Source organism: Trichechus manatus, unplaced genomic scaffold, assembly GCF_000243295.1.
Source record: "Trichechus manatus latirostris isolate Lorelei unplaced genomic scaffold, TriManLat1.0 scaffold00066, whole genome shotgun sequence".
Classification (NCBI taxonomy): domain Eukaryota; kingdom Metazoa; phylum Chordata; class Mammalia; order Sirenia; family Trichechidae; genus Trichechus; species Trichechus manatus.
The window spans coordinates 13,088,827-13,104,171 of NW_004444002.1; the positions used below are offsets into that span (position 1 = coordinate 13,088,827).

General features: G+C 42.5%; 1 protein-coding gene across 1 annotated transcript in view; it reads right to left on the reverse strand.

The window, feature by feature from the left end:
- Nucleotides 1-410: 410 nt before the first annotated feature.
- Nucleotides 411-15,345, reverse strand: part of GPC4 (glypican 4) — a 122,053-nt gene continuing 107,118 nt past the window's right edge. The window contains exons 4-9 of the mRNA XM_004379635.2: nt 8,807-8,972; nt 3,905-4,035; nt 3,666-3,812; nt 2,214-2,350; nt 1,181-1,356; nt 411-1,089 (exon numbers count right to left, since the gene is read on the reverse strand). Of these exons, the coding sequence (XP_004379692.1) occupies nt 881-1,089; nt 1,181-1,356; nt 2,214-2,350; nt 3,666-3,812; nt 3,905-4,035; nt 8,807-8,972 (966 nt within the window). The 3' untranslated portion in view covers nt 411-880. The remainder of the gene's footprint in view (nt 1,090-1,180; nt 1,357-2,213; nt 2,351-3,665; nt 3,813-3,904; nt 4,036-8,806; nt 8,973-15,345) is intronic.

Genomic DNA, 15,345 nt, shown 5'->3' on the forward strand with positions numbered 1-15,345 from the left:
AACTGGGACATCCTAAATGCCTTAGATCTTCCAAGGGAAAAAAATGTTATCAAGAATCTTCCTAACTGGGTTACACTTTAAGTATAAGCAGGTTCAAGAAATAGACCTATATGTGGTTGTAGCTTATATGATTCAACTCAACCAAATGAGTAGTCTGCAGCCTCTTCCGGTAACCGGCTATAAATGAAGCATAACCTTCCTCCTGTACTACTGCTTGAATCCAATCTGGCGAGTGGCTCAGAAGCCACTTACCTGTGCCTTCACATTCTGTCCTAATATAAAAAAAAAAAAAAAAAAAAAAAAAACACCCCAACTTCTCCCCAAATAACTAAAATAACAGGGATAAATAGAAATTTGACTGCTTGTTGGGCTTTTTCTTTTAATAAGATAATGTGATAAATAAAACCTGCTTCTGTACAGCTATTTAATATTTCAGAAATACGTACATGTTACATGCCAAGAAAGGACCCTGGTTTTCTTGTAAGAAACAAGGTGAGCTCATAATTGGAAAAAAAAAAAAAACCCACAAACAAAATGAAAACAAACAAACAAACAAAAAAAAAAAAACCAACAACAAACGAACAGTAGAGTGATAAAAATCACAAATACACAACTAACTACAGTTCTGTACCTACACTGTTAGCCACGTTTCCCATGATTCTGGAGGAGCAGGGACCAATTTAATGCACAAGTCCCTCTTCCTTGCCCAGAACTGAATGAAAAAACCAAGTCAGCATTTTTTTAAACCAGTGGCCACATAGTAAAAACTGTACAACATTGTCCATTCCTTTAAAAAGAAAAGTCACTAGGATGGTAGAAAAGTGATAACCGGTGCCTTTTCACGCTTTGACGATGAACACTCTTCCTCCAACGTTGAGAATTATCTCCACTCTCTCTGCATGACCAGAAACAAGATGCAGAGGACAGGGAGGAGGTAGGGCTGTGTCCCCAGACGGGCACCAGCGCTGTCGGCTGCTTTTTTCTCATTGGCCGTCTTGCCCGAGTGATCAGTTGCATTGTACTCAAATTCCGACGGGCACTGCTGATACTCACATCCACTTCCGCTTCCTTCTCCGCTACTTTCATCACCTAGTTTTTAAAAAATAGGAGAGTTCATTCCAGTTGTGCCCATCACAAGGTATACCAGAACAATTTGTACTTTCAAACCACAAATGCTTACTGATGTCAATGAAGTCCACGTCATTCCCATTGTAAGCATTCTTCATTTTACTGGTCATAACTCGAAGAGCCATGATTTGACGAAGGATCACCATGTCCGGCTTGCTGGTATCCACCTGGACCTCGGGATTATTACCCTGGTTGGCTAATCCATTGCCTGTGACTGCAAACAGGTACCTGCCATGAGAAATAACCCCAGAGGGATGATCAGTAAAGCAAAATGTTAGAGAGGATCAGCAGAGTCCTGCCTAGATGCTAGGATTTTCCACTGAGCACAATTAATGGGAAGTTATACAACTTCTAGTAAACTCCTCATTATTTTTCTTTTGCCTATGTATCTGTCTGATTTCTCCAATTTCCTTTTGGTAAGCTACTCTTTTGCAGAGATTGGTGGGTCAGAGGAAAATTTTGCCAGAGCAGGTACTTGCTTAAGTTACTGTGCAGGGAGAGGTATAGGGCCCTTTCAAATAAAAGGACAGGACCATTTGAGAACTGTTGCTTTATGAGGCCAGGCCACTGGACCAAGGACCACAGGTATTAAATATTTAAAACAGAATGACACTATTGGAATAGCTTGATCTCTAGTTGCAGCCCTAATCCCAAAATACAACATTGTCACAGATTTTGGACCCAGCTGGGTGCCTTCACAACATTTCTATGGTAGAAGCCATTCCCAAGAATGTCCAGAGGCCTTCCATGTTGTGACTTGTTGTTAGGTGCCTTTAGGTAGATTTTCACCTCAGAGCGACCCCATGTGACAGAGTAGGACTGTCCCACAGGGTTTTCTAGGCTGTAATCTTTACAGATTGCCAGGTCTTTTTCCTGTGGAGCCACTGGGTGGGTCTGAACCACCAACGTTTTGTTGAATAGCCGAGCATTTAACCCTTGTGCCACCAGGGCTTCTCCACGTTGTTACTACCCACTGGGAACTGATTCATGATGCCGCAATTGACAACTGAGAGAACCCCCTCTGAAGGTGACCTGGGCATCTGGGAAGAGAGTGATTATTGCAAATCTGTTCACGGGAGGCTGACCTGCTTTTGCCATTTCCATTCCAGCAGTCGTCCTCATTGCCGTTGCCCGCAGCCATCCTCTCGTCATTGCAAACATTGCTCGGAAGAGAGGACCAGAACTTTTTAGCCTGTTTCAGTTTCTCCTTGACATCAGTAACCTAGTGAATAAAAAAGAGACCTCTGTAAAACAACACAAAACCACCTACAGATGGGCCTTTTACTCACTTCTAGCATATCTCCAAAGTAATATGCAAGTCATTTTCAACTTTAGTCAGAAGATAACATGCAGATCAATTTTCTACTTAGAAGTATAAAATCACGTAAATGACTCAATACTAAACATGCAAGCCCTGAAGGAGTTGCCTAGACCCACTGTCCACTCTACCTCCTCATTATAACTACCATCTGAAGGACAACCAGGTTCTGTGTCCCGTAGATACAACGATCAGACACAGTCTCTTCTAACAAGGCTTTTACAGTCAGGGTCAAGTCTCTCTCTCTATAGGAGTCCTGGTGGTGCAATGGTTAAGAGTACTTGGCTAGTAACTGAAAGATTGGTGGTTCAAAGCCATCCAGCAGCTCTGCAGGAGAAAGACCTGGCGATCTGTGCCTGTAAAGATTATAGCCTAGAAAACCCTATGGAGCAGTTGACTATTCTGTCTTACAGGGTCGCTGTGAGTTGGAATCAACTCGATGACACACAACCACTCTGTGAAACTTGCCTATCATTGCTCTCTCCCTACCCACCACTGCCTCCTCAGGCTTCCTCTTCCGTGGTCCCTTTTGCTGTTTGCTGCCAAGTTGGCCCCCGACTCATGGTGACCTCCTGTTTTACAGAGTAGAACTACCCCATAGGGTTCTTCTTGCCTGTAATCTTTACGGAAGCAGACTGCCAGATCTTTCTCCCATGGAGCCATCAGGTGGGTTCAAACCGTCAGCCTTTCGGTTAGCAGCCGAGCACAAACTGCTTGTGCCACCCAGGCTCCTTGTGGTCCTTCTTACTACTGTACTAATATGCCCTTACATTTATGCAGTCTGGTACAGTGTCTAAAGCAATGTATATGTGTCTTCTTACTCTTCTCTCATCCTAGTGTTTACTACATTACATTATTTGGTGAGGACATCCGCTTCACCCTTTCTTGGGCGCGAGACCTTTTGAGAGCAAGGACCTGTCTTATTCATCTGAGCCTCCTACACTCAGCGATGGGCACACAGTAGATGCTCAGTAAAAACTTGTTGAAATGAAAGGGAAGTTTTGAGATAAGACTTATTGCATCACCTTTCCTTGACTGTGTATGAACTTCCAGAGTTGGAAAATGAAAGAAGCAGAGCTACTGATGTACACATATCATTGGCTTGAAAAGTTTCACCTGAAATACCCAAACTTGTAAGCCCGCCAACTAAGAATTCATTTCGTGCAAATGTCTTCAGTTCTCTTTCATTAAACCCAGCTATTCCCGCCGCAGTGCTCACCAGTCTGTCCAAACTCGTGCCAGCCGCGGTGGTTGGGCGTTCCTCGGGATGATATGGTCGGAAGCGAGCACTGAAAGCACTCTCCGAGATGGACCGGGAAATACGGCCTGCTGGGAGGGGCTTGGGGGGTCCACATCCCTGGAAAACCTGCGTTGGAGTAAGCATGGTCATATTATGGGATCACAGTACAAGCTGGAAGGGGCCTCCAGCTCTCGTGTACAGTCTCCTGCCTTCATTACCTTCTGAGACACTTGCACGCTATTTTCCTGCATGTTCATGATCGCATCCGAAATCTTCACATCGATAGGATCCATGACTGATTCAATGTTGAAAGGACCCTCTAGCCTCTCTGCCACCATCAGCATAGCATCTAATATGAGGTTTGGGGAAGAATAATGTGGCATAAAAAAGAAATTATTAGACTGGACTTGGGTAATCATTCTGATTATTTTACTGGCTTTGTTTCCTGTCGGGGGATAGAGGTAGGGAAAGGCAGGCATCATAACAAATTCACGTTTTCATATCTATTTCCATTATAACAAACTGTATTTAGTCACCATGTATCCCTCTCTAAAGTGTGAAAAGGCCAGATGAATGCTTTGTTCTACGGCAAGGAAACCCAATCAGAAATCTTCCACTATACTGATTACTCATCCCTGCATGTGTCAGTGGCTGTTACTAGAAGGCTCTGAGCTAGCTCCCAGCTGACAAACCGACGGCTGGAGGCTGAATAATATGCCAGTTCTCCCAGAGACTTCCTAGGATCTTTTCGTTTCAGATTCCATTTATAAGTGTCAGCAACATAAATCAGTTCAAATCCTGGCATACCAGTTCTTTTCTTTCATTTTTCTAATAAAACCCTTTCGGATTCTTGCGTGCCCAACTTGGAAAACACAAATGAAAGCGTTCTGAGGAACTCTAATGACTTTTCAAATAATGAAAGTTTGAAAAACATAATTTTTGTATTAAGATAAACTTCCCATTTCACATACAAGGGCCTCAATTTATTTGAAGGTAAAACACACACCTTAACCCACTTATTTTCATTAGCGTGAAAACACGACACAAAAGACACAGTACGCAAAAAGTACGCTGTGACGCACTCAAGGTGTATGTCTTCACCAATACACTGCAAGTCACTTTTTGATTTTGGAGGGGTTCTACCATTTTCCAGTAAGCATTACATACCTCAATCAAAATATGCTCTACTTGTTTTCTTCCCATATATGGTTGTTGGGATTATGAGGTTTTGTATTTTTGCTTGATACCTACTGTGCAAAATTTAAATTACTTGGACATGCAATTCCAAATGAAGAAGTGGATGCTTCATTAATGACAAGGAGCACACATTTAAACTTGATGTTTCCTCTCTACACATCAATGCTTAATACGGAGCAAGAGAAGGCATAGTCAGTCCCACATTATCCATCGCTTTCAGGTAATCCAAGACAGCTACTAGAAAGAAGGGCTAGCTTCCAGAACATTGTGTTGTGTGTGCTTCTCAAAGAACACCGCAGGCACAGATTGCAGTCCACAGCTGAACTTCTACCTAATCTTTCTAGTGGGAAGTAGCTGAAGCATCAGCATATCAATGAAACCAAATCTGGTCATCAACCTTTCACCTTCAACCTAGAACAAATGCAATGCAAAATCTTAAAGCACAGGGTCATTTCTCTAAACTACAATTCCAATGTCACAAACCACAAATAGATTTCCGTGAAATGCAATTTTTTTTTAAAGTAATAACAAATGAAGTTTCAGGTTGCATTGTAGTAAATGCCAATAAAGTGACGCTTCAACCCTCTAAGTAAAGGCTGCCAGCATGAATATACCATTGTACTGGAGAGAAAAAAAAATGCTTTTGATGTGCTAGCAAAAGGAGACTTTTGTAAACAAGTGGAGCACCACTTAAATGTGTTCATCATTGTCAAAGCTTCGGCGCAGCCACGTACAGAAAGCACATTCCTTCAGAGCTGAGGAGAAGTCATTTGCTCCAAATAAAAATATTATGAATAGATAGATAATACCCATCCAAAATGCAGAGGTTTAAAAAAGAAAAAACAGCGCGTTTCATAACTACTTATTCCCCTAGTGGCGAGGAGAGGCTGGATCACTAATGTGTGAAAGACTGAAAGGAAACATAAACCCCAATTCTTCTGGCTGTTTGGCGGCTTTGTAAACTCTGAGCTGGCCGGCCATACACAAGGGCCTGGGAATGGAGAGTGAAGCCGGGCCTTTGTTGGGGCCGGTGCCATGGCGTTGCATGTTGCATGGCTGAGGAATGCGAGTGAAGATGCCTTCTGCCTGCAGCCCGAGAGCCAAAGCTGCCTCTAACCCCTGGGGAAAGTCATGATTAGCTATAAATCGGGCTCTTCCGTGGCAGCAGCCAGCCCTGATAAGAAGCCCCAAGAGAAATCCAAAGATGGTTGGTTGGTGTTTTTGTTTCCTTCAGTGGATCTAGGCCACAGGTCTTTTTTTCCAGGACTATCCGACTGGCTCCTGCCTCCTGCCGGGAATTGGCTAGTGTCCCCGCCAGCAATCCCGGTACTCAATTCTCGCTGGCAGCAACATTTGACATTAATAAGGTTGGCTCTGAGTCAGACTAATGTTGACACAGCTACAGTATGTGATGGAGAACAAGTTGCACCTAAGCAAGTTATTCCCTTTTGATGTTTCAGAAACAGACTTTTTTTTTGTGGTGGTGGTGGCGAGGACATTTCGCATACTTTTCGAACTTAAATTGGTTTTCATAAAACAATCTGTTATAAAATCTAGTACAAGGTGTATCAACTATTTGAATCCATCTTGATAAAGGTTGACAAACTTCAACATTTCCTGAAGGGTGACACTTCATGGCAGTCCACAGATGCCGTGAAAGAGATGAAAGGGACGGAACTGCAGCAAGGAGGCAGGTTGGGAAAGCCCATCCTTAGTCTCTTAAAGGGTCTAGTCCAACTGCATCATTTTAGTGCAGTGAGTCACCCCCCAGCAACAAAGCCTCCCCTTCTCACTCAAGAGAGTGACGCCTTTTGCATTGTCCCGTCAAGAATCAGAAATGTACATCTTCAGCCTGATGACCTGACTGCAAGAAAAGGCAGTTTCCTGACTTAACCCCAAGATCTGATTTAAAGAAGGGGGAGAAAGCCCTTGACCATTCATTAACTGCCGTCATTTAAAGGGGAAAGAAAAATTCCTAGCAAATAAAAAAGAAAGAAAGAAAGAAAAAGAAAAACACAAGGGGAAAAAAGAATTTATAGCAGTGACATGTAAATTGGGGTGGAATTCTACAACCTCAGAGCAGATTAATTAAACCCTTGTAAAAAAAATTCACAAAAATGCACTGGAGACTAACAATGTCTACTACTCCTGGTCTTTTATATTAGCTTATTAGAAAATAGAGACTATTAGCCCCATGATGTTAAAAACAAGGTTTGGATATAGTTATATACTTTATCCCTCCAAAAAGTATCATTTCAAATAACTGGGGAAAATTGATTCCTAAATTCTACCAATTTGCACTTGGATTTAATTTTGTTTCTTCAAAGATAACAAAGGTAATTTTAAAAATATCATAACAATAACAACTAAGTCTGCCTTGTTTTAGAGTAGCTGCTTGAGAACATTAACTAAGCAAGCCAGAGGGTGGTTTTGATTTGGTATGGACCTGCAAACTCTTGGGAAAGTATATAGATGAATTTGTATTTTAATTCAAGGATATGAGGACTTTAGTCATTGTTTCTGCTGAACATATTAGCATAACGGAATAGTGAGTTTGAGGGACAAGCCCCTCTGCACATTATTCCTGGTGTGTCTGTACAAAAGTTAGCAAAACCAGATCACTCCCCTATCTTCTTGTACTCTCTGCTGAATTTGATTCTATTGCAAATATTTATGAAATTCTGGTTTTATAAATATTCCACCCTTACCCCCCATTCACCTTGGGCATGATGTACCACTGGTGTGTGTGTGTCTTTGCTGGTATTATGCCTGCTCTTTCATGGGATTCTGCTTTTTTGTGTGTGGAAGGTTTTTTTTTCAGGTCTTCTAAGCTCTGAGCTATTTAGGCTACAATTGTGCCGAAATGCTTAATATTCACATCCTCCCCCCACCCCACCCTGCGTCAGTGTTCTCAAGAATCTGTTGGAGCCAATTTATTGATGTACTTTCAAACAGAGTTAATATGGTAATTAGCTCCTATGCAGACTAAAAAGCGTTCCCCAACCCATACCTGCCCCCACAAAAAAATAAACAAGCCAGCAAATTGCACGCATGTTCCCATGATGTGGACAAACAAGTGAAAAATAGGTGCTTAGAAAGACACTCAAATTCTGCAATTATGCAAATGAGGCTGGGGGATGGGGAGAAAAGTGAGTTGGGTTTTGTGAACTGTTAGTATGTATGTGCCGGCCCACTGGCACATGGCCTCAGGACTTCAACGCTGGGCACTGAGGTTTCAGGATGAAGATAAGCACTTAGTAGGCATCAAGTCAGTTGATAACTGGACATTGAAATTAAGGACCTTGTTTACAAATCATAATTAACCCTGTAATAGACTGGTAACTGCATTTACATTGAGTCTGGGTTCCAGTCATGGTTTTCTAGGTGGAAGGCACATGCGGGAACGCTTACCTCTAAAATTATCATGGCAAACGTCCTTCCATTTGGACCAGAGCACTCTGGGATGGCTAAATCCTCTGTATAAACAGAACCCCTAATTTCAACCATCAGATTTTTACCTGACCCAAATACCAAGTGGATATCCGGCCAGTTTGCAGAAGAATCAGCTGCAGTGTGACAGCTAAAACACTTTAAAAGCCACTTCCACAGCTCTGGGATGGCTGTACTCCAGCACCTACATGGTTACAGGCCTATGATGCATAACTAAAGTTGACATTTAGGGGGAAAATATCAAAAAGGCACTTCCTCGTTATTAAAACTTGGTCGTCGCTGTGTCTAATGTCTACAGAAATGCCACCATTAATTTAAGGGAACGTTTGCATGCAGAATGATATGAACTTTGAGCATAGTTAAGACACCAGCAAACACTAAATCATGAATGGGATTTTTATAGCTAGTAATTATAACACTCCATGCGGCCTGAAACGGAGTCATCTCCAGCGACACATCCATCGCTTGCTCACCTATGAAATTGTTCCACTCAAAATCGAGATCCCCTTGGTGGGCCAAGCAGCCTCTCATGATGTTCGAGCAGTAGTTGTAACACGGTTTCACAGTCACCAGCCCCCGGCAGTGGGAGCAGTAGATCATTTTCAGCAGGGCGTGGGTACACTGGACTGTGGGGTTTACCTGATGTGTGAGAAGAAAGAGAGAAGTGGTGGGGGTGAGTTGGACACAGAAGTTGCAAAGTCTATCAAGGCGACATTCAAGGCTTGGCCATGAAATTAACAAAAGAATGAGTTGCAACTGACCACAATTACCAGGCCAGGTCTGCCTCTGTTGCTGCTGTTAGCTGTCAGCAGTCAGCCTCCAATTCAAGGCAGCCCCATGCACAATGAAACAGAACACTGTCCAGTTCTGCACCAACCATCTCCATGACAGGCTGCAGACAGAACTGTTGTGATTCACAGCATTTTCAGTAGATCACCAGGCCTTTCATCCTGGTCTTAGTCTGGAAGCTCTGGTGAAACCTGTTTAGCATCATAGCAACACACAAGCCTCCACTGATACACAGGGGCGGGTGGCTGCACTTGACGAGCACCAGCTGGGAATCGAACCTCGGTCTAGAGGAGGTGAATTAGATAAAGGGATGATGCATGTTGAGCAGAGGAGAAGGGAGGTGGGGAAGAACAATGCATTATCTTAAACAACCAAGTTGCACATATCTTCCCCATCCCCGGGAGCTCCCACCCTTCCCTTCTCTCTCCTCCCCTTCACACTCATTGTACATTATTCAGTATTTCAAAGTCCTTTTACAAATAACTTTGCAGTATAAGCCCGCTGTGAAACACAAGATGCAGTCATGGAGGCTGCCTGAATGTGCCCACCAGGCACAGCCTGCAATGGCCTTGCCCATCACTGTGTTTGTCTTTGCCAGACTGGAACACAAGCACATCTTCTCAAACCCATGTACAGCCCTTTGGACCCTAACTGCCCTGCCCCTCCAAACACACTCAAGGCTTAGAGAGGCATCTAATGTGCACTCTGTTCTGTGCCAACAGCATCGCTGAAGGTAATGTATTCTACAGGGTAAAATAGGAATAACCTTAGACGTGGGGGTATAGGAAGGCCTTCCAAGGCTTGGGGGCAGTGAAGTCTGACATGCTCAGGGAACGTGTGATCGAAGAGGTGGGGCTTCCACTAAATTTTGACGAAGGAGTTGCATTCAAGTGGTCAAATGAGGGGAGAGCATCCAAGGTAGGAGAATGAAATAAAGAAAAGCTAGAAAACTGTACCGGGCATATCATGACATCTTAGAATGGGGTTGACGAATTCTGGGAAAGAAGGCTGGATAGATAGGTGTGCATGTGTGGCCTGATTTTTGAGGGGCTTGAATACCAGCCAGGAGTGGAAGCACCATCTAGCAGGACCCAGGGAGCTACGAAGAGATCATGAGGATAGGAAGCGACAAGGATGAAAGCAATACTGAAGTCAGATTGGGCTGGCAGAGAAATAGGACTGAGCTTCATCTTTCTAGCTCTCTAAGTAAAAGCCCTGGTGAAACAATGGTTAAGCACTCAGCTGCTAACCAAAAGCTTGGTAGTTCAAAGCCAAATGCCCCCGGGAGAAAGATGTGGCGATCTGCTCCCATAAAGATTACAGCCTAAAAAACCCTATGGGGGCAGTTCTACTCTGTCACATGGGGGTGCTGAGTTGGAATCAACTTTGTAGCACCTAACAACAACAAAAACAGTTATCTAAATAGAAACTGTCTTGGGCGTATTGGAGCTGATTCCATCCTCACTCACTTCCATCGGTGCTTAGAAAGGTTCATGGCCAGGTAGGATACTCTGGCAGCTAACTAAAAATTCTTCTGTCTTATCATTCTCTTTGCCCCACCTTCCTCTTTTGGGGTCAATATCAAAGGGTGAGCACATTGTTCTCTATCAGTACCAACCAATTCTGCAAACAAGGACTTTTGGAAACAGACACGGCCGCAGGGAACAGATGCTGGGATGCGGGGCAGCCCGGCAATGCACCTCACCTGCTCTGGAGGGTTACTTTGGATACCACTTATCAACAGTGCCCTGAGGAACAGGAACAGGGGATTAGTACTGTCAAGAGCACAATTTAACACTGTCAGGCTTCTATCTGATGTACACACACACCCTCGTATCCCAAACAGAACTCTAGCTTAAAGCGAGGGGGGGTGGAGGGGGTGGAATCTCCAACAAGATGGTAATTGTATATACTGAAATCAACATTCCCTACAAAGAATTAGGATTCTTTCACAGTTTTAACCAGTCCCAAATGTTTTCCCAGGCACAAAATTAGTCCTTTCGACTCTGTATTAATGTACAGTAAAATCGTGGCTAACCAACACCCTGGAGGAATGGCCTTTCCGGATAGCTCAAAGTTCATTCCTTTAAACTCACACATTGTTAGGACTTTGATACTTGTCCACCCCCTTATTTTACAGATGAGCAAACAGGTCTGCAGAGGGGAAGTGGCCCGTAGGATTATAGAAGTCTTAGAGTTGGAAAGGGCCTTAGAGAGCATGACTACAGTGCTCACATCTTAAGAGATAAGAAAACTGAAGCCCAAGAGATTAAGCGAATTGCTGACAGTCATCTGGCTACATCTGATTCCAGTACCACACCTTATCAAACATTTGTGACGAAAAGTTTTCCCAGATGTATCACGTTTCCCTATCTTCTTAAGCAGAAGATAGGAAACTCTAATCTTAGACACTGGGTGCTCTCTTATTTTTAGTTGGGTTCCACACTGGTGAGACTGCTAACTGGTTGGATTTTAGAGTGGTAAAGAGTTATATAAATGACTTAAAAAAAAAACAACCATAGGGCAGCAGTTAACATTTGTTGAATATTATGCTTAAGAGCAGACAGTGTCCTAGCAAGAAGAAATGTAGAAAGCTAAGATCAACAAATAGCTACTGAGAACCTACTATGTGCCGGGGATTACTCCAGGATGTATTTGTGAATGGGCATCGAGACAAGTAAGAATTTTTATATTAGGATATGAAACCTGTTCTACAAAACACAAAGAAATTCCAACGTGTTAGAGCCGTTTAAGAAATAAGCAAACACTTTAAACTCAAGGTAGCTATATTCAAGAAACATTTTTTTTCCCAAAGAAGTCCTTTCCCTTTCCTTTTCTAAGTCTAAGAAGGAGTCTACTGTAGTCTTAGTTCAACTGCAAGTCAAATCATTTGTGCAGTAGACCTTGTAGTACCCACTCCTAAAATAGGCTGATGGAGGCTCAAGTTTTAAAAACAGAGACAACACTAAATGACACAGTAGAGTTTTATTAAAGGAAGATTATGAAGCTTGGTTTGGCAGGGTTTTTCCATTTCATTCCTTGGCTAAGTACTGGCTCATTCCCTGCACATGATTTGCTGTCTAACTATTAAAAATGATCACAAGGAACTCGGCTCTAACATGCTATGGAAACACTAAATAAGACCAGAACTTAAAAGAGAGATGAGGGAAGTTATAAGAAAACTGGGACGTGACAGGACAGATGAAATACCAAAGTTGGAGATAAAAATCTGTCTTTTGCCTCATAAGCACAAATGAGACCACCATGCAAAATATTTCACAGGAAGGGAATTCAGAACCTGAGAAGCAAATTCCTTGCATGGGATGAGGCCCTGGCATAAACAGGAGGGTGCTTTTTAAAAAAATTTTATTGTGTTTTAGGTGAAAGTTTACATAGCAAATTAATTTTCCAATCAACGATTCTTACAGAAACTGTTCTGTGACATTGCTTGCAATCACTACAATGCATCAGCGCTCTCCCCATTTCCTCCCTAGGTTTCCATTAGTCTCCTTTCCCTGGTCCTCCCTGCTTTCTCATCTTTGGTTTTGGGCAAATGTTGCCATTTTGGTCTCTTATAGTTGATTGTTCAAAGGAGCACATTCTTCATGGGTGTTATTGTTTATTTTATAGCCTCGTCTATTGTTTGGCTGCTAACCAAAAGTATGGCAGTTCGAATCCACCAGGCATTCCTTGGAAACCCTGTGGGGCAGTTCTACTCTGTCCTATAGGGTCGCTATGAGTCGGAATTGACTCGACGCAATGTTTTTTTGGGGGGGTGGGGGTAGGGGTATTATTTGGCTGAAAGATAGACTCCAGGAGTGGCTTCAGTTTCAAGTTAGAAGGGTGACTTAGGGCAATAGTCTCGGAGTTCCTCCAGTCTCTTTCAGATCAGGAAGTCTTTTTGTTTTTGCTTTCTTTAATTAGAATTTTGACCTACATTTTTTACCCATTCTAACTGGGACTTTCAATTGTGGTCCTAGTCAGAGTGGTCAGTAGTGGAAGCTGGGCATCATCTACTTCTTCTGGTCTCAAGTTAGAGGAGGCTGTGATTCATGTAGGCCATTAAAAGAGAAAGGTTTTTAAACAGCCACGGGATCTAAATAAACAGACTCGGAGTCCCCTGTCATACCTCATCTACCTAGAGGAAGTGTCAATAATGTAAATCACTCCTCAGGCCTTGGGTCCCCACCCTCGGCAATCTGATCAAGCTCAAGATGGCAGACCCAGAGTGTCAAGTACTAACTCCGGACTATCCCAGTGGGTAAACAAAATAGCTACTTCTCCTTTGGAATCTTCCTAATAAGAATTAATAAGAACCAATGTAGGTCAGTAAAAGAGCCAAAGGCATGCCACTACCACAGGGAAGAAAAAGCAAAACAATAATGTAGTGCTTCGATTCAAATTCTCTCCTGGAGTTTCTGGCCAAAGTCCAACATCTCCTTGATCCAGTGGTGGCTCTTGTGGTCACATCGCGATATACCAGGCACTGGTAGGCGCTCCTGCATAAGCTCTCAATGTTCTCTCCGCCATGCCAGGGGCAAGCCTTTCACCCATAACCAAATATAACAATGGACTAAGTTATACTTTGTTCTGGAGCTTTGTTTATTTTGAATAGAAACTCAAGTTCATTCAGAATCTATTCCCTTGTAGCTCTCAAAAATCAATTACTTCTCTTGAGTTCTCAAACAGCTTATTTACTGAAGTAGATTTACTCCAGAAGACCCAAGACCAAGTGGTAGATCACGCCACACAGCGACTGACCAAAGGGGTAACTATACTCCAAGGCCTTCCTTGAATCCTCAGTTATGTATTTATCCTCTATGGCATACCATGCCACTTAAAATGATCAATATCATTGCTACTTTGGAACATGGCTATTGGCTAACGTTTGAGATGGTTTCCTTTTGTTTAGATGTCAGTGGTGGCTTCCAGAATCCTTCCTGCTGGAGTAGGGTGTAGGGGCTGATTTTTACAAAAGTCACATTTTCCAGACCTATCTTAGAGATTAAATAGTTACTTCTCTAAGTGACATGAGGAAAGAACAGGAAAAGGAAAACTATGAGCTCCTCTCTTGCCTCTTCGAACCAATAATACAAAGAATGGCTTAATGGTCTCAGAGAGGAAATACCTATCCAGCTTGTGTGGTTTCATGGTCATGAAGGTCTTGATGTAAGATTCAAGAGAAAAACATTCTGCTCCATGTCAGAGTTATCTCTCTATTGACAACTCACATTAATAGAGTACGTACTATGTGCCAGGCACTGTTCTAAGTACTTCACATGTATTAACTCATTTAAGCTTCAAAATAATCATACCAGGTGTGTATTATCATCTCATTTTACTGATGATGAAGCTGAGATCCAAAGAGATTATAAGACTCCCACAAGGCCCTCCATTAAAAGGTAGAGTCAAGATTTCAAGCCCAGCAGTTGGGTTCCAGAGCATGTGTACTCAGCTTCCTTGATGGATATCTAAATGGCTTCTTTTCAGTAACAGACTGTAGGAAATTTGAGGGCAGCACAGGGGTCTGGTCCTTCTCGATTGCTCCCGTGGTCTCCTCACACAGTGAACACTCAGCTACATGGTTGGATGCTTTCTTGTGGGAATTTACAGTTTTCCAAGTTTGCTGACCAAATGAATCAATTTTTCTGTTTAAGGGCAATTTAGGATGCAACAGTTCTACATGGAGCAATATTTGACTATACACTTGGATGAGATGACAAGTGGTTTAATAAAACAATAATGACTTATGGAGTCAGGATTATGTCCCTAAAACCATTCGAAGTGCTACAGGGGCAAGGAGAAATGTGTGTGTATACGTGTATGTGTGTGTGTATATATATACGTGTGTGTGTGTGTATATACACGTGTATGTGGGTGTGTACATATATACATGTATGTGTGTGTGTGTGTGTATATATATATACGCATGTGTGTATATATATATATATATATACGCATGTGTGTGTATATATATATACCCCTCACTGCCCCTGATCACAATGAATTCAAAGATCAAGAAAAAAGTTCTGGAATAGACATATGCACACCTATGTTCATGGCAGCATTGTTCACGATAGCAAAACGATGGAAGCAACCTAGATGCCCATCAACAGATGAATCGATAAACAAACTATGGTACATACACACAATGGAGTACTATGCAACGAGAAAGAACAATAATGAATCAGTGAACCATCGCATAACATGGATGAAACTGGAG